The sequence below is a fragment of the Lepidochelys kempii genome, chromosome 2 (assembly GCF_965140265.1).
Source record: "Lepidochelys kempii isolate rLepKem1 chromosome 2, rLepKem1.hap2, whole genome shotgun sequence".
NCBI classification, from domain to species: domain Eukaryota; kingdom Metazoa; phylum Chordata; order Testudines; family Cheloniidae; genus Lepidochelys; species Lepidochelys kempii.
Genome location: NC_133257.1, coordinates 97,648,129 through 97,671,297, shown reverse-complemented (window position 1 = coordinate 97,671,297; position 23,169 = coordinate 97,648,129). Strand labels below are relative to the sequence as shown.

The 23,169-nt window shown below is 37.7% G+C and overlaps 1 protein-coding gene across 11 annotated transcripts in view; it reads left to right on the top strand.

The window, feature by feature from the left end:
* RTTN (rotatin) overlaps positions 1-23,169 on the top strand; it is a 145,381-nt gene that overhangs the window by 16,932 nt on the left and 105,280 nt on the right. For all 11 annotated transcript variants that reach the window (XR_012157271.1, XM_073331720.1, XM_073331724.1 and 8 more), the window contains 9 exons: positions 4,599-4,714; positions 6,749-6,919; positions 8,924-9,136; positions 10,542-10,654; positions 13,405-13,531; positions 16,008-16,133; positions 18,846-18,962; positions 21,988-22,127; positions 22,504-22,675. Coding sequence is in view for 10 of the 11 variants with exons in the window: in XM_073331720.1 (XP_073187821.1) it covers positions 4,599-4,714; positions 6,749-6,919; positions 8,924-9,136; positions 10,542-10,654; positions 13,405-13,531; positions 16,008-16,133; positions 18,846-18,962; positions 21,988-22,127; positions 22,504-22,675 (1,295 nt within the window). In the remaining variant the exon portion in view is untranslated. The remainder of the gene's footprint in view (positions 1-4,598; positions 4,715-6,748; positions 6,920-8,923; positions 9,137-10,541; positions 10,655-13,404; positions 13,532-16,007; positions 16,134-18,845; positions 18,963-21,987; positions 22,128-22,503; positions 22,676-23,169) is intronic.

Below are 23,169 nucleotides of genomic sequence, written 5' to 3'. Positions count from 1 at the left end.
GTGAAAATATTTAAGTGGCTTTTTATGTTTTTTTTTGGAATATGTTTTAAATCAATAACAAAGTTCTTAAATTGATCTTTTTTTATGGTTTCTAATTTACTGAATATATAATCCAGTATTTAACTGTCTAGATGCAAGTATCAATTTTAGACCTCCCTGAACCAATGATTTTAACAGCCACACAGCATTCTTATGGATCAGTGGAGCAACTACTTGGCCTTTGTTTTGAAGCATGTTTATAGAATCATGCAGTTCATTAATTGCATTATTTATTAACCTATTTGGAGCTCTCTTGGTTTGAGGAGTTGGCAGGTGATCAACTTTTTTATTTGAATACCGTTTTGAACTACATTGTGGTGTGGGGATGTGGGAAGCTCTTGTTCACTGTATTGAACTCTTTTGGACTAATGGTCGGTAGTTTACCAAGTGGACACTAGTATCTCATAGGAAGTAGGGATGTAAAAGGTTAACTGGTAAGCATTAGGCTTATCATTAACTGACCTGAACCATTAACCCCCTGCGTGCCAGCCAGAGGGGTCCCAGCTCCGGCAGTCCCACTTATGGCTGTAGTTTTTGAGAATGGTGGTCAGTTTTGTCTAAAATCCAAGAGAAAAGGCTGGTACGCTAACTTTGCTATGCTGTTCCTCAGTCATACTCAGCTGTACATTTTCTATTTGCAAATAGTGACAGATTTCCAGACTCTGGTAGCACAACTACTTCATTTTCCTTTACCAGTATTACAGCAATGTACATATTGATATTCTAAACCCCGTTTTACACGGAAGGGAAATTAGGTGCATCATACTTTGCTTCTAAACTTTTCTTAATTTTTTGTGGAAGTCACATTGATGATTGCAGTTATTTCTGCATACATTAATTTACCAAATTTCCCCTTGCCCTTTAGTAGCGAAGTCTTATGTGCCTTCTAACAGCAGTTGATTCACAGCGAAGAGGTCTGTAAAAGGACTTCAACTAACTGAACATGGAAATGTGCAGTAATTTGAAAGCCTAAAGAAATCAACCTGTATTTGTGACTCCTTAAGCGAACGAGTTAGGGTTACCACTTAGTTTTCCTTGCTTAATTTAAAACTCTCATCACACAAGGTCTCATCACACAATCGATTCTTGAAAGGTTGAGGAAATGCTTGTCTGCATTAATTTCAGACTTTTAACAACTTCCAAATGTATAGTCAGTTTAAATGTAATAAATGACTGATAATAAATCTAATACTATGTAAACATCTTAAATGCTATAAAACTTTATTTTGCTCTTTAAAAGGCAAAGAATAGTCATTCAGAGTATGTCTACACTTTTAGCTTGAGTGTGAGTCTCAGCTTGAGGAGACATACTCAAGGTAGCTTTAATTGACCTGGTGCACTTAAACTAGAATGTAGCCGCAGCGGCACGACTGTGGGAAGATAGAGTATTTACCTAGCATTTCTGATTTCTGATGGCAATGCTTGATTAGAGCTAGTGTGAGTATGTCTTCGGGAGCTGCAAATCTCACCCTCAGCTTGTAGCATAGACAATACCCTAAGTTACTATCCTTTGCATTTTATGTTTAACGCAAAATAAGTATTAAAACATTTAAGGTATTTACATATTATTAGATTCATTATCAGTCATTTGTCACTTGTACAACTTTAAACTGAAGTGTAGATGTACCCTCAATGAAAGGTTCATTTTGCTTTTAACAGTGAGTAGGAGATATTTTTATTTTAAATATGTAAAATATAAATAGTTCCAGATTGGAAAATTCACTAAGATAAAAGTTAAAGTTATAAATACATATATAACATTATTATAATTTTGATTTATAAAAATTCAAAGTAAAAATTCAAAGTTCCACAACTGACTGTACATATTTCTGGACTCATTTTTCAGCTGTCCCGTCCTTTTTAAAAAGGTAGTCACAGTATGTAGCCCAATCTTGATCAGTTTATTTTAAATAACTAATTTAGCTCTGTTTAGGACCTTCTCCTAATATTCAGGGGCTAGCATAGATGCATTTCTAATGCATCAATCACTAGTATTAAGGAGTCACATGCATATATCCAAACTTAGACCAAGCTCTTATCCCTATTTTAAGTCTCTTTGGGGGAGGGGTGTTAATCTCTTTGGCCTTCCTTTAGAAACATTATGGGGTCCTTATGCTACTTTATTTGAGAAAGTCCTGTCTGAAGAAGTTCTGTTGATATGATTGCCATCAGTGATATCACACAGCAAAGGTCCTCTACTCTGTACCAGTTCTTGAAAGTTTCACACTTAGGGCTATCAGTGGGAGCTTCCACCTTGATTGAAGGTGCTGCTGAAACTGTGAGGAAAGTGGAGAAAGAGTTGCTATTAAGAAAGCTTGGCTCTTTTCCACTGGTGGCATTACATTTTAAGGTCCTGGTCCTTTATTTGGTGTTGGACTGGATGCTAATGTGGAGTATTGGTGTGATACTCTCACCGTTCTGCTTTGTTTAGCAAGAGGACCACGATATGTTGAATTAGCTGTAGCGTGCATGTGGCCTGCATAGTCCTCTCCAGGTAGAGTGCATTGAAATTGTCTAGCTTGGAAGTCACAAAAGTGTGGATTACGTTAGCTAAGTCTTTATCTGTGAGAGGTGGGTGCAGTCTCTATTTAGAAAATGCTCTGGCTGCTGTTGCTGTTATCTGTATTCATGAGGTTCCGCTGAACCTTGAGACTTCATTCTACCTTGACAATGGAGATGTTGCCTTCACTAGGTAGTGAAATTGTTGCTTTTGCTGATCCTTAAAAACTTTCTCTTTCTCTTTCCCTTTCCCTCACTCTCACTTCAGTCTTACCTGGATAGTGTAAACTGACTATTTCTTGATCAGAATTCATACTCATCTAGACTCCAGATCAAGTACCCACCCTCAGGGTGGGCGGGTGCGGGCTTACTATGGAAATGTAGCATTTCACTACTAAATTAACATGTTTGAAACCATAACTAAGATCAGGAACACTACAGTGACCCTCCTGAGCTATAAATGGGAAACTTTTTTAAAATTTAGTGTGTGAACCTCAAAAGTACGAACAAATATGTCACAAAGGAGTGGAAGCATAGGGAAGAAAGTGTACCCAGTGAGTCAATTGCAAGAAGACCTTAAGCATTGAGAATGCCAAACCTAACTTAGCCCTACTAAAGTTTTGCCCATGCTAGGAGGCAGGGCCTAACTTGTCTTGTTGAGAAAACTGCATGATGTTGAGTCCACTCCCAATAAATATGCAACAGATAAAGCAGCAGCTGTCACTTTGGAAGCTGCCAGCCTTCCATCTCTGCTCCTTTTGTGGCCACTAATGGCTTAGCGGCAACTCTCATGTACAGCACATCTGCAGGCTTGCTATTCCACATTTCTTTGCTCCCAGATCCTCAACTGTAAGAGTACCATGAAGCCCTACCTCAGAGTCACCAATAGGCAATCCACATTAAGCAGAATGTAACCTTCTGGTTAATGGGGACCAAGAAAAGGAACTTACAAAATGAAAGAGTAAAAAAGAAGTAGAAAAAAGGAGTAGGGGGTGGGAATGACAAGGCAAAAGATCCCAGATTGAAAAAGAACAGGAGAAAGAAAATGGACCAAAAAAAATAAGTCTGTGACTAGCTTGGGATGCCAGGAAAGGGCATAGCAGGATTATCCATCTACCAGCCTTTGACAAAAAGTAGGGAGCTGCTATCTTAGTACATAGGCTAGTGTGGAAACATGCATCCTATGTTGAAAACAAAACCACCAAAAATGGGGAGATAACTTTCTCTCCTGCCTATTCAGGTGGGATGTTTCAGGCAGATTTATCCCTGAACTAGAAAGATCAATCAAATAACATCATATCCACAGCGGTGGTAAAATGTGTCTGCAATACTACACAACTTTATACGTAAACATCCTCATATAGCCAACTGAATTTATTTGGCAAAATTCCTGTCCATGGTAAATATACATTAGCCTTTTTTTCCAGGAGTGTCTTCTCTAAGGAACTATTCCCTAGTTGTCATTTAGGAGTTCACCCAAGGTTAGCAATGCAACGTCTGTGTCTTCACTGGGCTTATAAAAATGCTAACAGTAGGCACAATAATACACTAGAAATGGTGTTGCTGTAACTAGAAGAAGGAATTTATCATTTCAATAAGCTGACCCTTGTGAATTCAGGGTAGTTAAAGAATCCAGGGTGGAATGTGACTTTTTCCTCACAAGAAATGTGAGTGGCTGGCTTTAAGTAGTCAGTGTCATCAACTAGCATATGAAGAGCTGTCTGTAGTACAAAGAATGAAACCGTGTCAAGATCTGAACTGTGTGTGGGGGGGGTGCCTAGTACTTTTGGTGAATAGTGAGCTCTCTAGTGCATTAACTGTCAAAATGTTCTTTCCAGAAAACAAAGAAAAAGTAGACGTGATTCAAAGCTATTGCTGGATGTTGCAGTGGTGACAATTGATGCTAACTAAGTAGCATGAATGCACAAGAAAATTAATTTTACAGATGTTCAGAGTTAAAGTATTCCCTGGCTGAAAAGTGGCTGTTCTACTAACATTAAATCATTTATACACTGTTTACAATTGAACTGCTGTAACATCTTTCACATTTGCATTCATAGGCAATAGTAGAGTGACAATGCACATTCTTGAATTACTTGCTGAAGATGTGCTTCTTATTGGTGATGCAGTATCTGAAGATGTTTGGGAGGACAACAGCCTCTTTGGGTTAGAGTTGGTGAGTCTGGAAAGTTTCTTATCTTTAGACTTTGGTCAATGGTATTTAACAGTTTGCCTTTGCTGTAGACATCAGGCATTTTCTGTACTGGAGGATAGCCAATTCTACTGAACTCCCCTTTTTCAAACATTTAAACAGTCCAATAATTACAAAAAGTTGATATTGCTGGCATGTTCCTCTTATTTTAAACTTTGATATGTATACTCCTCCTCTACTAGAAATATTGAAGTCATAAAAGCTTAAGGCCAGAAGGGACCACTAGATCATTTAGTTTGACTTCCTGTATGTCACAGGCTGCCAGCACTATCCAGCACCTGCGCATTAAACCCAAAAGCAGAAATGAGACTGAAGTAAATGAGACCCACAGGGAGAGAATAGGAGGGATTAACATGCACCAGTGCTAGAGGCCTTGCAATGGCGGGGAAATGATTAAATGAGATATACACAGACAGTCCTGGTAAGTGACCCACTCTCTCATGTGCAGACGAAGGCAACAACCCTCCAAAGTCACTGCCTAACTGACCTGGGGAAAAAAATTATGAACCAGAAATGCTTAAAAGTTTCATGGGCACTTGGTCTTCTGTATTTTCCTTGTTCTGGTCACAGCTTGACAGCCCTGCGAAAAGGGATCCTATTTTTTTCTTATTTCAGATTCTCTAGAGGAGAAAATTGACTTTGGTAATCCCGTCAAGAACTAGGAGGAGATGCTTCAGTGCCTACTTTTGTCCTCTACCCATGTTTCTGTTCTGTCTTTTTTTTTTTTTTTTTTTTTGTATTTCTGTTCTCATTGCTGTTTGGAATGCTTCCCAATTTTTTGTGATGTGGATTTAATTAGTGTGCTGTTTTCCTCTTCCAAGTCAGTAATGTAAATCTAATTGATTGGGAAATAGGGGGCCTGATACTATGAATGGTCACAGGCTCAACTATTTGTATCACTAGCAGGGATGCAACTGTTTTTTAGGAGTAATAAAGCTTGATTCTACCACTGAGTTAATATACTCTTCTCATGTTCCTAAACCAGGAAGTCAAGCTACTGTATTAGTGAGCCGAGGAGAAATAAATTTTCTGTATTTTTTCAGATGAGTAGGAATCCTTTTCATCTGGCTATCTAATAACTGTGGACAGTGTTTACTTTAGAAGAATTATTGTTCGGTTCAATTACTTGTTTCCTACACATTTCCTTGCACTTTGGGCATATTGACTCAGATTTATACAGTATTTGTTAATTGCTTAGCACTAATTTACTAATTTTCAGAATTGATCAGCAGCTTTCATGTTTACAATAACCACCACCTTCTTAATCCAGCACTGTGAGTAGTGAAGAATAAAATGAGTTATATAGCTAGGTATCAGATATCGTTCCTACTTTCCAGATTCTAGCAAACCAAGCTTTACTAATGGTTCACAATTCAATCCATTCCTCGCTCTCTCAACATCCAAAGAGCTGATCTCATCTGATCTCCATTCACCAGTGATTGTATCCATTCATTTTCTGCGCTAGACTTCTAAGCAGTTCCTGAAATCTCTTATTGTTTCCTGTTAGGGCCAGTAGACATAACAGAAAGTTTTGATGTTCTCAAGACTCTCTTTTTTACTTACTAGGATAAAGTAGATATTCACAGGTTTAAATTAGATCCCAATGTTTCTAGTATTGAAACAGACTTTAAAATGTATTTATACAAATATTACAGAGTGATAGAAGATTAAAACAAGATGGGGGAAATACTAATTAGATTCTTTTCTTAAAAAATAAAAAAAAACCCCAAAACTCCAAATCCCGAAACTGGTGTTCAGAATCTCTAAATGTTCTAGAACTTTTCAGCCCATTTCTGTGTAAATGCTAAAATACAGTTCAACTTGTGTTATATTTCTGGAAAAGAATAATAGTAGAATGTTGACACTTTGCTTAGTTGTACTCCTTATATAAATATTTCACTTTTGTTCTTGTAAAGGTCCTGCAATAAGAGAGAATGATTGGTGATGATGCTTTTTGTTGATAGGAATTTATATTGTATCTTTTGTTTTCTCTTGCAGAAAGATAAGCTGCTTATGGTCCTGGGTTCACTTGGAGAAACCATATCTTACCACAAAAGTAACATCAGCTCAGAGCAGCCTGAGCTGATGTTAGTGCACCACAGAATGGCATTTATTAGCATTTCACTTTTCAGCATGCGACTGTTGCAAACGCTTCTCCCTGTAGAAAAGGTGAGGGGGAAACAAAGTTAGTAATGAACTGAATATTGTTAATGTTTTTACTGATTTTAAAAAGTAGTCTTGTTTTGTCTTTGAATACTAGGAGAGTACAAAGAGGTTCTTTCCTAAGATGAGTTTGGTTGTTGGTGCTGGTAACAAAGCTTTGTTGGCAAGAAAGGAAACCTGGTGAATTGCTGAGGTCGTAGGATAATGGAATAGAGTAGCCACCTCCACAGTCTTCAGTTTTTAAGCTTGTACGGGCCTTTGGCTAAGATCTGTTGCAGTTTTCAATTTCTGCTAAAGATAGAATTTTTTTTTGGTGAACTTTTTTCACTTTTTTTTTTTTTTTTTATAGAACCCAAGGACTTCCTTCCTCTCAGCTCCTGAAATGAGAACACAAGTGTGGGTGGGTGTGTTGGAAGGCTAGGAAGAGGCATGAAAGTGTCACATTTCACTTTGGGTCATGATGTACTTTCATGAGCAGTATGTTCATGAATGTCTAAGATGAGCAGTAGAGGTCCTGCTCTGTATAACAGTGAGCAGGAGCAAGTGGCTTCGGGCAAGAAGACTCTCTGGTGGGAGTTGGCCATTGGAATGTTGGGTGGAGCAGCATTATCACGTAAATAGTACTTACTCTTGAAGGTTCTTTAATTCATCGTGACTGCCGCTAGCACTGTGCATTCATTATAGATTAATTATTTCCAAATACCATACCTGGAATCATATTAGATCAGTAGATTAGGTTATGCAGGAAACAGATATTAATTGTTCTAATTGTGTGATTAGCTTACAGAAGGTTTATTTGCTTAGATTGATTAACTGGGTAAGCCTTTTAAAAGGATACTTATACAAAAGCATAATTTTATCACTGCCGTGTTTTTCAAGCTATTCCAAGAGTTGTGTGGTTTGCGAGACTATGCTGCCCTCTGCTTGTTAATAGCAAATTGAACGCTGTTCAGATAGAATTATTTTTGCTTTACTTGCTCTATGTATTAAGGCACTTGAACTTTTGTCTGATGCCTGGACCATTATGTGCCATGATAATACCTTATATTTTGCAGTAACCTTAAACTTTTACTGTTTGCAAAGAATTATTACATCATGATAAACAGCCCTGCAATTATCTATAAATTGTAGGCAGTCTAAAAAATTGGAGCTCTGTTTAGGAATGGAATCTTTAGAAACCCTGGGAGTTTTTAGTTTATATTTAATGACTTGTCTGTATTTAAACAATTTTTCACTGCTTTGTTCTGCAGTGTAACTTTGTTTTTTTTCAGAAGTTTTGCAGCTTAACATTCATTGTCTAGGAGGATCATTTAACTGATACAAATATGATTTACCATGACTTGTATTGTACTATTTAACGTATATGCCTTCTCTCTAGTCCCTAAAAATTGTAGATATATCAATTTTTGTGTAAACACTATTTTCATTACTATCATTTTGAGTTCAGCAAATGGTTTTTTTGTTTATTTTTTTATCTTGTATGTGGACAGGAGTTGAGCAATATAGCTGTCAGACTCTGAATTACTAATTTGAGCTGAGTGACCACTTATTGCAATTAGAGCAAGTTCTCATCTGGTAATATGTTGCAACACCATACAATTGTAAAGCTGCAAGTATTTTAGGGATTATAAAGATACCTGTAATGATAACATTATAAAGGGCAAGAGGCTACAGAAATAATTGAGTCTGTGTTACCATCTGGTGGTTACTCATTAGAGACAATTTAACAAATTAGCGGAGGGTCCAATCCCAGGGCTGGACTATGCATATATATATATTACTTTAGCACAGACTTTTATACCAAAAGGCTATAGGCTCCCCTCAGTTTTTCCTAAAAGGTCTCCATCTGTTCAAATTTGTAGAATCCTGAAGTCAGTTTTCAGATTTTTTTTTAAATACTAAATAGCAGCATTGAGGGTTGCACTTGTTAAATAATTCAAAAGCTGAATTTAATAGCTAATGTTTATACTAATTTTTTCCTTTTTTTCCTCCCCCTCAATTTTTCTCAAGGCTAGCAAAGTGTTACCAGAGAGCTTGGTGACTGCTTTATTTCTTCTTTCCGTGGACATGCCCTTCTCCTTGGAATATCCAAGTATTCATGAATCTGTTGCAGCCTATTTGGAGCAGATGAATTCTGAGAACTACAGTATTTATAAACAAGCTGCAGAGGCTGTCTATTCAATTGACTGCACCTGTAACTTTATGATGGATGTCCGTAAGGAGGTATTGGATTCTGGTACAAAAACTATATTGAAAAGCTGTTTGAAAATTAAAAACGAACGAAAAACTAGAGACCAAAATATTTAGGTGTGAGAATATTCATTGTTTTTTGTTGATATGTGTACTTTGTTACCCTCATGTCAGAAATCAGTTTCACTTAATATCAACCACAAAGTTGAGAAAATCTGGCACATGCAGGAGTTAAAAATAAGGGGTATTGCTGTGTGAATTTATAACCAGAAAGGTCTGAAAGTAATTAGTAGTATATTTTAAGGAAAAAATGCTGTAAAGTAATTATGCACTACTTGAAATGACTTAGAACATTTTATATTCCAAGCAGTCCAAATAAGATGGCACTACCAACAAGGTAAAGACCTTTGGACACTCATTATGCTACGAATCTTGAGAGAGAGATCCTTATTGTCTTCATGTGTTTCATGGACATTTACTCTGTTAGGTACTCTGAAGTCCTTAACAAGGAGACAAGGAATAATGTGTTTTATAGTGTTAAATGATTTCAGTGTGGTACTAACCTATCTTCTTCCATTACTCAGTGTAAAGTTGTTCCTGTTTGTACAGACTACTACATTCCTTGTTCCATTAATAAAGCCAATAGAGAGAAGCTACATCAGGCACAGTCCCAAAGAAGTGTAATGTTATTTCTGGACAGAAGTATCATCATGTAGTTAGAATTCTGAGTTCATTCATCAGTTACATACACAGATTCAGAAACTGAATTTATGTCCTTGTACTTAACATTCAACTTAACTAGCTCTTAAAATTAAAGTTTAAATAATTTGTATTTAATACCTAACTCTGAAGGGTTAGCCTTAACAGATGTACAAAAACATAATATTTTATGTTTTGATGAGATTCATAAAGCTAGTTCTAGTACAGATAATCTGGATTAATAGTGTTATACTTTATAGACCCTAGTTAAGAAAACACTTATTGATCTTTACTGTAGTCTTGAAGGAAGTACTTCATTATTAAAATGGCTTAAATATTAAGGGCTTAGGAATATTTTGAGATGCTCTGATGTGTTATGGTCTTAATGCTGCAAAATGATGGGCACCCTCAGTTCGTATTGAAGTTAATGGGACTTGAGGAAGTTCAGCACCTCTGAGTTATTTAGCAGCCCACAAGCCCATAAATGTAGGCATTTGTACTCGCTAACATGGACAATTGATCACATTGTTGTAATTTGTTTTAAAAGTATTTAATAGTAACTGTAATTTGTTATCCTGGTTAACCACATGGAATAGTGTTGTTTTCATTGCAGAGAGAGACTGAGTCTGGCAAGATGTAATTGGTGGATACCACCAAATTTTCTAGTCCTCAGAATGTACAGAAGTAACTTATTTTTTAAATTAACATTAATAATTGCCTTTTATTTTTTATTTTTTAGGGAGAAAAACATTTCTTTGAATTAGTGGAATTGGCAGATCAGGCCCTAAATAGTCTTCCTTATCATCAGCACTTTCCATTACTTCAGGAAATCATCCATGTTTGCTTGAATATGTAAATAAATTATTACTTTAAATTATTACTATTTTCTTTGTATAGAAGAACTGTGTCCCATATGTTGCAGGTGAAGTGTGGACTCTTTACTCGTTCTAGATTATGGTCTTGTTCCCATCCTTAATTTATCCAAGCATATCTTAAAAGAAAAGAGATGTGCAAAGTTTTGTCACTAAACTAGTTAAAAAAAGAGAGAGAGCATTAGGATTTTTTTTTTTTTTAAAAAAAAAAAAGCATCTCAAATGTATTTGAAGGTCGAAGCCACCATTTTAACTCTGACATTTCTTGAAAACAGATTAGAAAGTAACTTTTCAAGGAGACTTGTTTAAGGACAACTTGGCATAATTTTGCCTTTGAAGCTTAAATGTGATAATGAGGATTTTGGGGAGTGGCCCTTAAAACCTTTCTGGTAAACAGTATCTCCTGGGTTGTTGTCCCTCCTTCCCCTTTTGACTGACTTCTGATCTGATCCCCATTTTGGATATTTTCCAGAGATATATATATATATATATATATTTTTAACTGCAGTTGTTCTGCTAGAGAGAACTCTTTCTTATGTTGTAAATTCCAATGGGAGCTTACTTACCAAATATCTTTTTAAAGCGTACAATAGGTAAATACTTTCTGCTAGTCTGTGGTTCCTGAAAAGGAGATTCTGCATTGTAGCCTTGGTATGAAATTCAAATTTAAGCTAATTATACTTCAGAATTCTTTTCGTGGCCAGTGGGTATCAAAGACTGGGGGATGCTGTGCCTCACCAAAGAGCCTTTTGTGGTCCCGCCCATGCTCCACCCCCAGACCATCTCCTGCTTCCTGTTGGTGCTCTGCGGCTCTTCCCCATGGCCGGAGCCCTGGGCTGGGGCTGGTGCCAGCCTGCGGCCAGGGACTCCGGGCGATGGGAGCTGGTGCTTGCGCTGCCTGCCCGGTGTTTTGGGGTGGGGGTTAGGAGCACGCCACGCCTCCCGGCACTCTGGGGCTGGGTGGGGGAGCTGTGTTACCCGCTCGGTGTACTGGTGCTGGGGGCCGTGCATCCCGCTGAGTGCTCCGGGGTTTGTGTGCAGGGGAGCGTGTCGCCCACCTGCTCAGCACTCTGGGGCTTGTGTGTGGGGGAGCGTGCCGCCCACCTGCTCAGCACTCCGGGGCTTGTGTGTGTGTGTGGGGGGGGGGGCGCGGAGGGTGCCTCTCAGCGCTCCGGGGCTTGTGTGCGGGGAGGCATGCCGCTCAGCGCTCCGGGGTTTGTGGGGGGAGAGAGCGTGCCACCCGCCTGCCTAGCATGCTGGGGATTGTGCAGGGGCATGCTGCCTGCTCATCCACCCAGTGCTCTGGGGCTTGGAGGGGATCTCTGCAGCTCACCTGGGGCTCGGGGCATTCTGGCGGCCCGTGGCTGTGGGGGGTTCTGTCAGGGGGTAGCAGGGTGGGATGGGCAGGGCTTTGAGTAGAAGGGGTGGGCTGGGCTGGGGGCTAGCCACCCTGAGCCCAGGTTCACCCTCCCCCCATGATTCTTTTCATTTTAATATACATAGTTTCTTTGGAAGGCTGTGGTTTCTGAGAATTGTGAGCAAGTTATAAAGGCAGGAAACAACAAATTTCATAGTCTGAAGAGACATTTCTATTCATGCTGCCTGTCAGAAAATGTGAATTCCACTCCTCTATTTTCTGCTGCTAATTAGGTATATCTGATAAACATTTATTACTGCAAGTGGATTTGCCACTGCCTATTAGTGCTAAGCAATCACTTAAAAAAGTTGTGCTCCTTTTTTCAGTATCCATTGCAATTTTGAGATATGCTTCGTGGAAATGGAAGCATAGACTGGCCAGGTTCACTTTTGTTTCTGGTCATTTTCACTTCTTGGTCCTTGTGCATTAGTGCAATGTCATTTTTTTTCATATTCTCTGTGTATAAATAAAGTCTGCTGCAGTTTCCACGGCATGCATCCGATGAAGTGAGCTGTAGCTCACGAAAGCTCATGCTCAAATAAATTGGTTAGTCTCTAAGGTGCCACAAGTACTCCTTTTCTTTTTGCGAATACAGACTAACACGGCTGTTACTCTGAAATTTGAGCTGATAGCTCTTCTAGGAAAGGTTCACTTATAGAAAAAGTTTACTGAAAGTATTAATAAAGACACAAACATATTTTTGAATCTATATTCAAGTAATTGATCTGTTAAATATTTATTACTGCAAGTGGATTTACCATACCAATTAGTGCTAAGCAATCACTTAAAGTTGTGCTCCTTTTTTCAGTATCCATTGCAGTCTTGAGATAAGACTTTGTGGTTTTAGTTATGTTGGCTCACTTATGTGTATGTTGTTTTGATCATGTGCCAGATTTATACAACTTAAACATGATGACTAAAATGTGAAAAATGTCACAGCATTTATACATTTTTCAAACTCCCCAACCAGGATTACTACTCTGATCATCTATAGTGCCACATTACATCAAGGAAAACTTAAGTGAAATGTACAGAAGTGAATATCAGTATTATAAGTTGCAGTTTTACAACATTGGAGGAAAATTCAAAATGACCTCTGAACTCTATATTGAGTCATTTCCTCTTCAAGATGATGACTGTCTGTACTTTAAAAGGAATGTTGCCTGTGTGCCCTGCAGTACACTGGACATAATCATAAATTTTGCAGAAGTCCTCCATGTCTTACTCTGTAAAACAAGCATGTTTATCAATGTGGTACAACAAACAGTATAGCCGCTAATTTATCTTGGATATTTAACTGTTTCCACTTGTAGCTGGAAGTCTGCCCAGGCTAACCAATTGCTGCAGGCAGAGAGTCAGAAGGTGCTTCTCCATCTGTTGTCCCATCCTCTGCTGAATATAAAAACTGAAGCTTACCATTGCTGTCTGGAAATTGTTAAGGTTAGAGCTACATATGGGTTTTATCATGTTTTCTTTGAAGAAAATGTGGATTATTTTTTTTTGTCATTTATCTGTGATTTTACAGTTTAGTCTGTTTCCAGTCTGCTATATGTTGGTCTGGACTTGAAGATTTATGTTTTATTTGTAAAAGAGTGAAGCCGAACTGGTTTGGCTATAGATCGTACTAGATATAGTGGCAGGGGTTAATAGAGTCTGGGATTCATATTGTGTGATAAATCCAAACAATGTGTTCAGCTTTTTTCCAAATACCCTCTCAATATCCTGCATGTCATTAATTTTACCTCCCTTATAACAGATTAAAATGTGATATTTAAATTAATTTTAGATCACAAATGAGTTATGCAGTCTAATTAACTTGGACACTGAAACTAGACTGGCTAGGTTCACTTTTGTTTCTGGTCATTTTCCCTTCTTAGTCCTTGTGCGTTAGTGCAATGTCATTTGAGTTGACCGCTCTTCTAGGAAAGGTTCATTCATAGAAAAAGTTTACTGAAAGTATTAATAAATATACAAACATATTTTGTGAATCTATATTCAAGTAATTGATGAAGAATCTCTTTAAACTAATAGATGACCTGAAAAAATAACATAAATTGCTTTGTGTCCCTTTTCGTCTCTGACTTAAACACCTGTTTAAAGTGTTTAGGTTAAGACTAGTCAACTTTTTTGTGTATGTACCTAATTTTGACTTTAAAAATATCGGGAATATTAAATCTTCTCTTCATTTTTCTGTGGAAATGTTATAGATGACTCATACATGTGGATTGATAAGGAGTTTCTTATCCTTTAGCCAAAGGGATAGAGTTGTGAGTTCCTTAAAACACAGCTGTATTCTGAAAAGTGACTAAGTAGAAATGGCAACTTCTTACTTAAAAGCTTACTCCCTGCTTGTATTCAGAGTTGTATTTGTTCACTTTAGTTCACTTTATTTGTTCATTTTTACTGCTTTTTACAATTCTGTCTAAACGTTAACTCTTCCAAAAGAACAAAACTGTGGGCAGAGAGAACTATGGATTCTTTTTCTCTATGAACAGAACTGTTTACTAAGTTTCAATTATTTATATTTGTGCAATCCAACTGAAGGCATTGGTTGTACATGCGTGTCACTGAGTGGCTAATTTAACTTATAATATATGTGTTACTGGGGCTGATGCATAAGATAGAAAGAACGCTAGTTGAGTTTCACAGACAGCAGTTAAAATCAAACATCATTGTACTTGTAAACAGATGGAAATCCTCTAGAAGCAAATAACCCCCCTCAGTTTCTGCCTTTGTCTTCCCTTTGCACAGTGCCTAGCACACTGTGGTCCTCGTCTGTAACTTATGCACCTACGCATTACCACAATACAAATGAGTTTCAAACTACTATTTTAAATCACATTTCACGCTTCAGTACCTGTCCTGAATGTTTGCATTAAATATATATTCACAAAAAAACAAAAGTTTAAGGAGTTTGAATAAAATCAGGTAGCTTCTCAAACGTTTTTGATTTTCACTTTCATAGTATCTGTGATGTAGTAATCCTACTAATTCTCCACTTATCCATCATCTAGGGTAGACAAGAACTAATTTTTTTGATACAAACAACAAAAGAACAAAAACTTTTCTCCAGGTCATGCTCTATATTTTAAAGAGTAGTAGTCTATTTTTTCCTTTTGTAGGGCACCTTTAAGGAATTTTGGTGAAATTCTGTTCCTATTGTAGTCGATGGTAGTACTCCATTGACTTCAGAAGAGCCAGAATTTCTTCCTTGGTCTGTCTCCTCTCTCCCCCTCCCCGCCATGTTTTCTGATACACGGATTATATTTGTCTAATCTAGCTTTTGCAGAGTTTGGGAAAATAATATGCATACTGGGTGAGATGCATATTGTATATTTAGTTTATCTGATTCTTTTTACTAAATCTTCTTTTAGTAGTACAGTAGTATACTATAAAAGTAGTATAAACTTTTCTGTAGTTTTATATTTAGGAATTTCACATGGACCATTCCAGAAGGTTGAAATGCCATTCAGCCTTTGAAAAGAGTTCATGAAGGATCAGTGTCTACAGCCTACTTTGCTTGGGATTCTCAGTCAAGAGGCAAAGGTGTCTACTTCCATAGTGCTCCACTTTCAGGGACTGTGGTCCTCCTGAAACGGTCAGGAAATGCCCAGTAACCTCAAATGAGAATTGAGGTATCAAGTTGTCACAGCAGGAAAGGGAGATAGCAACAGCCTGTCAAGAATAAAATATTTGTATTGTCATATAAATTTATGGAGCAACAGTAGCACCAACATCTATTCTGTAGCTCCTGAATGCTTATACTTTGCATGGCAATTGGGGCCATTTTAGCATAGTATGCTTATGTCCTTATACCTGGAACACACAAAGTAAGAAATAGCATCTGCAAGAAATGGTATAGAAATAGGAACTTCCTTGAATTTTGAAATTAACCATTTACTTTTTTTTGTTCTAGGAATGTTTGGGTATCCATAATGTCACAAAACCTGTGTCTTCTGTTTGTCATGGAGTTCACTTTCTTCTTCATCCAAAAGTTTTATATGAAATCTGTACATTTGGCCTCCAGGAGTCCCAAAATGAGGTATAATGTTAAAAAAAATCTTATGGGTTGACATTTATGCATGAAGGAATGATCCATCTCATATCCTCAGTGGTGTTTTCAGTTTTCCATTGAGAGATGGAAAGATAATTTTAACTTCAGGAATTGTAACAAAAGAGTTAAAAGTACCTTTTACTAAGAAAATAATAATAAAACCGAGAAATAAAGTTATTAATTACACTGCTTAGTTTCTTACATACACAGCTTCTCTGTATATAAAGTTGTTCAGTAAAGGATTCTTTCCTGTACATGTACTAACATACAAATGAAATTAACCTGGTTTATATGATTAAATAAAAACCTCCTCTAATGCATTGATTTTATTTGGAAGATATAGTAAAGAAGAATATGTTTTGTTTTTAATCTTATTATCCTGACTAGCAAAATATCAATTTGCAAAATAATACTTTAAATACTAGTATAATGAAGTCTGTGAAGTGCCTATAAAGTTTAGTGAAGGGGTAAATGGATATTCTCTGAAGAATAAAGACAGTATTTTTTTAAATGTTGGTTACCCTTTGAATTTGTATTAACAGCAAATAATCTTAGGTCCTGATTCATCAAACACTTCTATGTTTGCTTAAATTTAAGCGTGTGAATAGTTCTGTTAAAAGAAAAGGAACTCCCATGTGCTTATAGTTAAACTTCATGTGTAAATGTTTGAAGGATTGGGTTCATAATTTGTATTCATTCCCTGGATCTAATTTAGAACTGCTGTGAATAAATTGAAATCTAGTTGAAATCAATGTAGTTGTACCTACTTTCTAGCAGATTTGGATTTGTACTGTTGTCTGTTGATGGTTAAGGATTCCCTTAAAACTATATGCAAGCAACATTTAACAGCTTTCTTTAGCTGCAAATTTGCTGAAAAGCATTATTTCAAAGATTAATATCTTTAAGAAATTTAAGTCAAATTTTGTTGGAATATATACATTTTGTGCGTGAGTTTTTTAATATTGTATTTTCTAAAAGAGCAAGTACTGTAAAAGCTGTGTTATCCAGCACTTTATCAATTGGAAAGCTCTAAAAACCGGCATTTCTGATATCCATTAAAAGTCCAGTTGGTGCGGGGCTGGCAGGCTCCCTACCTGGCTCTGTGCGCTTCCCCGGAAGCGGCGACATGTCCCTGCTGCTCCTAAGTGGAAAAACGGCCATGGGGGATGTGCATTGCTCCTGCCCTTCCCCGAGCACTGGCTCCTCAGCTCGCATTGGCCAGGAACTGCGCCAATGGGAGCTGCAGGGGTGGTGCATGTGGGCAGAGATACTGACAATTTTGGGGAAAAATCTGAGTCAAGAAATGAATAAAAAACAACCCTTTCCCAGGAAAAGTACATTTTGACAAAATAGCATTTTGTCACATTCATCACCAGCTTTAGCTAGTGGTGTTGTGAAATGTGAGTGAAATACAGGTGTTTGCATTGTTTGTGAATCTCTTCCTTCAGACAGTCCTATTGACAACTCAAAGTAATACGATGTTGAGTTGTGAGCTTAATGTGTCTAGGGATTAATAAAAGTGCATATCTCTTCTCTGAAGAATACTATGAAATTTTTTTTCTAAATTTCTGTCTCTAATTATTCATAAATAATTCAGAAAAAAAATTGTATGTATATAAAAACACACGAGACAGAGAGAGAGAAGATTTAAATGTCAATTAAGTGTTTTGCTGGCATAATACTTTTGACTGTTTTCTTGAAGAAAGACACATGGTCATGCAACTATCTTTAAATCACTCTGGGGAAAAAACAGTATGTCATGGAGATTGAGAATTAAATGTTCCAGAGAAGTACAGTCACATAAGAAGGGAAAGAGAACTTGTTGTATAAAGCCAGAGACTGAAAGAAAGTAAGAAAGAGGCCAATAGGTGTCTGAGTTCATAGTGATTAATTTCTCTTAATGAATACTACTTTCAGTGCTTGGAAAGAGTCATTAGAATTTGAAAAGAATATGAATCAAAGATGGGGGGGGGGGAAGTTATGGACAAAAGGGAATAATGGGATTTGACAAACCTAAAAAAATGTCAGAATGTAACATGTATCTTTTCATATTCTTCACAGAACTTTTTTTTCTTTTTAAGTAGAATGTCCAGTGCCATAACAGCCACTTGATAGCTAAGCTGTAAGTGCATTAAAACTTTAAGAGTCTAATTGTGGCTTTAACCACTAGTGTAAATAGGAGGTGGTGCAGAGTTTGCATTGCCACATGTACTGGTTGCAGAGGAATTGTTCAGGAAGAGCAGTCCCTCCCCTCATGGCTACATGCCAAAGTTGCCTCAGTTTTGAACCATCATTTAGAGTGGTTGAGCCTGTTACCTTTGGTGCAACCAACCTGCTCTGTGGAATGAACAATGGCCTCACCTCCTTCCGTCTCTTTCCCTTTTGGGATGAATGGAGGGAATATACCCTCTGAGCTCTGAGACTAAGGGTTTCAAGTCCTTGCATGAACTGTATAAAGGAGAAGAAACTCCTTGCTTGTTCCCTCTTTTTGTTGTCTCCTGTAAGGGTCTTTTGCAATCTAAGCTCAAGTGTGGAAGACAATACTAAACTAGCAAGTAATAGATTCTAATGCATATTGATTACATTTCAAGTGTTTTCTCCTTCAAAACCTACTTTAGAAAGCACAGCTTAATTTCATACTGTGGGATCAACAAATTCTTTTTTCTTTATTACATTATTTTATTCTTTGTTGTTGAGCAGGTGAACTCTGCTGCCAAGGCCATTCTTATGTATCTCCTGCAGGGGCAATTGATGATGACAACACTGACCTGGAACAAGTTTATTGAAGCCCTCTATCCCATCATTCCAATTTTACAGGTACCTGCAGCTTTTTTTAAAGCACAGTTTGTCTTGAGCTGAGGTTAATTACTTTACCATAAAAACACTTACACTGCAACATTGTCATGTTACACAAGGAGAAGAAAATTCAGCAAGGTAGAGGGTGGAATAGATGAGCAAGTAATAGTCACCTGAGCAGGCCAAAATGTAAGGGTGTTAAATAGGGGACAGTTTTGTATGTTTCCTAAGCAGATATGGGAAGTTCATTGCAATTGAAGAATCTGGTTCAGACTGTAGAGATAAGATAAAATGACGAATCATTCTTCCCTGTGTCAATTCACAACCCAGCTCTCTCCATCAGCCCAAATTCTTGCCTCCAGGTTCAGGAAAACTGAAACTTTAATGTATTTCTAACATATATCTCAAAGTATTTTTTACAAGAGTTCTATCTGCCTTTTAAACCTTCCAGACCAGAGGAACACTAAAACAAAACGAAAAACACCAAATGGTAAATGGAAAAAATCCCAGAAGCTTTCCCTTAGGAAATCTTCTTAAGATCAGGGTCTTGTATACCACAGTTTTTGGAGCTTTAGTCTTTTTGTTTTTATTCTATTATTTGTCTGCTTTGTTTTGCCTGAGAGATCTTAATGTAAAAGAAAATACTACGGTGTTTTATTGCAGTTAAACAACATTCTCATCTTTCAGAATGGAAAAATACCAAAGTGTCTGTCTTTCTTGTCAGTGATTTGATGTATAGATTAGAGAACAAAAAGTTGTGCAGTAGCTAACCACATGATCTTATGTTTCTCTTATGCTCCCTCCTCCTTTTGCTTGTCATAGGATTTATTTAGACTGTCAATTAACTACAAAATTCAAAATGTATTAACTAGCACAACTATATGTGAAATTGAACACAACTGGGAACAAATATTCGTGTCCTGCAACAAATGTTTGTGAAGTGCCTATGGTAGAAATTACAATTGTATTAGTTAATATGTAATCATTAACACTTGTTAGAACATGACTGAAAATTCCAGTGTAGATGAACACACATTCTCTTATGGCATACTGCTCAAATTAGATTGCAAACTTTTTGAGGGAGGAACTGTATTTTACTGTTTATGTAGCATCTAGTATAATGGACTCCAATATAGTTTGGTGCCTGCCGGCGCTACTACAAAATAGATTGTAAAAGTAATAAAGATCTGGCCATTTTTGCTTTATTTTCCCTCATTGTTTTTTGCGTCACTGAGTTTGGACATCTGTGGGAGGTTCCTGATTATTCAAATTTCATGTAACTTAGTGCAATACAGACCTAAATATGCTTCATATCTTTTTGGTACAAATTGGCTGTCGTCCTCCATTCGGGTGGCATGCCTTTTTGAAACTTCTGTTTTCTTGATTAAACATAATTAATGACCCTTACTGTCCTGAGACCTTCAGGCAGTCTCCATGCTTTGCTTTTTAAGTCAGGATTTGTCTACACTGGAGCTGTGGGTATGATTTGCCACTTGTGTAGATGTACCCACGCTAGCTGTGCTTTAGCTAACTTGCTAAAACCATCAGTGCTGATGCAGTAGCACGGGCTTTAGCAAGGTGTGTCCAAGCGTCCCCTTCCTCATCCCCGCACCTCCCTATGTATGTACTTGCTGGTGCAGCCTGTGCTCCCACAGCCTCACTGCTGTTTTTAGCAAACTAGCTAGAGTACAACTGGTGTGGGTATATCTACACAAGCTATAGGTTGTATCTGTACTGCAGTGTGGACATGCTCTTAAGTGGTAATGTACAGTGAACCCCGATTGCTGATTTGCCCCAGAAATGTCTTCTGCAGTGTCCATTCCCTCTCATTGGACACTCTCATAAATACTACGTTTGCTGCCTCCAAAGAGGCAATGCACACACCAGCCTATTAGACTAGCTGAAGACTCTCACTTCACTTTAGTACACTGCACTGAGATGGTTTATAATTAAACAAGAATAAGTCCGCAGACTATGTCTAAGATTTCCAAAGGGGTCCATACCTCCATTTGAAATTTTTTAGGGGTCTGCAAATAAAAAAATAGGTTAAAAACCATGGCTGTAGCCCTCCAGACTTGAGGATCCAACGTTCACAGGCTCAAAGGGTGCTGTGACCCCTAAGTGATGAATAACTAAAATGTCTCTTTGCTCTTATAGTACCCAAAGTCCATTGTCTCAGCCTCAAGAGTCAGGAAGGATTTCTGGGGTGCTTGCTAAGGTGCCGCTTGTTAGCTTGATTGCTTTGTTTACCTTATGTGTAAATATTCTTTCCTTGCCCTCTGCCTGTAATCAAGCCAGTCAGACAGTTGAATCCACATACCTTTGTCTAAGGCAGACTGGATTTATGCACTGCCTCCAAAACACATTTTAAGAACATATTTCCCACACAAACATACACATCTTTGTACACAAACTGTACATACATCAAGCGATGATATTTGGGACCAGCTTGTCACCAGTTTATGTATGATACTTTATGGCATACCTTTTAGATACACACTATGACAACAGTGTTTGTGGAGGGGATAGTGAATATGTCAGGCCTGATGTGAGTTACAATATGGTTGGCCTTCTGCTAGTGGGCATTGATGAACTCTTACAGTCACACCTGGTTTTTGTGGAAACATTTTATTTTGCAGAATTAAAATGATTTAACTTTATTAAAAAAAGTGATAGTTGCCTAAATAGTCCCCCACCTTCTATTGTTTTAAGGTAGGTGGCGTCCTATTTTTTAAGTCACTGGGTCGTGAGAATTTAACTTTGGGGTGTTCTGGAAAGGTAATCATTGTCTAGACTTGAATTAGAAAGTGTGTGAGGCAATTCCTTCCCTAGATGTGCTTAGAGGGAAGAAGCATGCGCTTAGAGGGAAGGGCATGCTTTATGTGCACTTCCAAGACTGTTTCATTTGAAGTACTTAGTACAATTCAATATAATCTTACCTAGAAAACATACAGTTTCCATTCATATGGTTTTGTTTTTTGTCAAAAGTAGACATGCTTGTTTCTTAATTAAGCAAACTGGTGAATAGGTTTTTAAATGTTTTTAGGGTTATGCAGACACAGAAGAGACACTGGGTACCCACATCCTGAGTCTAAGCAAAACGTCTTCTGACAAAGGAGAAGGGATTCTCCCTAGAACTACTAGATTAAGGGCTGCTCTACGACTTCTCTTCTCAAAAAAGCAGTTGTGAGTAGTAATGTCCTGTAATAATTTCAGCATGTGATTGATGTATGATATTAGCAAGTCTAACCTAAACTGTTAAAACTTATTCCATTGATTTACAGTGAGGGCTGATTTGAAATGTTGTGGGTAAATGATTAATTCAATAGCTCAGACATAGGTGAGAGGTTTATTGCAGGAGTGGGTGGGTGAGATTCTGTGGCCTGCATTGTGCAGGAGGTCAGACTTGATGATCATAATGGTCCCTTCTGACCTTAATATCTATGAATCTTAAACATTATCAGTGTGTTTTTTCTGACATTTTCTAACTCTGTATATATATCTGAAGAGCTAAAATGCCCCACTGAAAAGAACCATTATCCTTAGTACTTTGTTTCCTTAGAGTCCGTTCTGTGGCACTGAAACATCTAACATTCCATCTCATGAATGAAGAAGGGGCCAGCCTGAAGCGCCCTCTTTTGCATGGTTGTGTTCTCTCCAGTGTTCCTAACTTGTTTATTGTGGAAAGACCTATTGAGCTGAAGTTGGATGATACAAAAGAGTCAATTATTAAGGTGACCAAAATATCTTTTTAGCGTATTTTGTCGTTCTGTCCTTTTTGAACTGCTGATTAACGTCATGTGAGAAGGCTGCTGCTTGTCATTTATTTCACCTTCTGCAGGTTACAGTAATCTTTTCCCTTGAATGGTCTTGCACCTTAAAAATAAGACTGCCAGAGAACCTCTACCCTACAAACTTTAAGAGTAGCTTTTATGTTATAAGATATGTAATGGGGTCGCCTCTCACAAGTGCCCCCTTGTGGTCTGGTGTGAGCCTTCCATTTCTTAGTTGTTGGCATCCACCTTTTGCGAGTGCCCCCCCTTCCGCCGCCAGTTGTTTTTTTGATGTGTCTTCAATGACTCAGCCCTCTGGCTGAGTCTCACACACTGTCTTCCACCAAGGCTTCCCCCCAGAGACACTGCCCTCTATAACAGTCTAACAGGGCCCATCGCAGTACTCTCCATTGGGGTGTCCTTTTCGGCAGCCCTCCCTAGGCTCAATCTTTAAC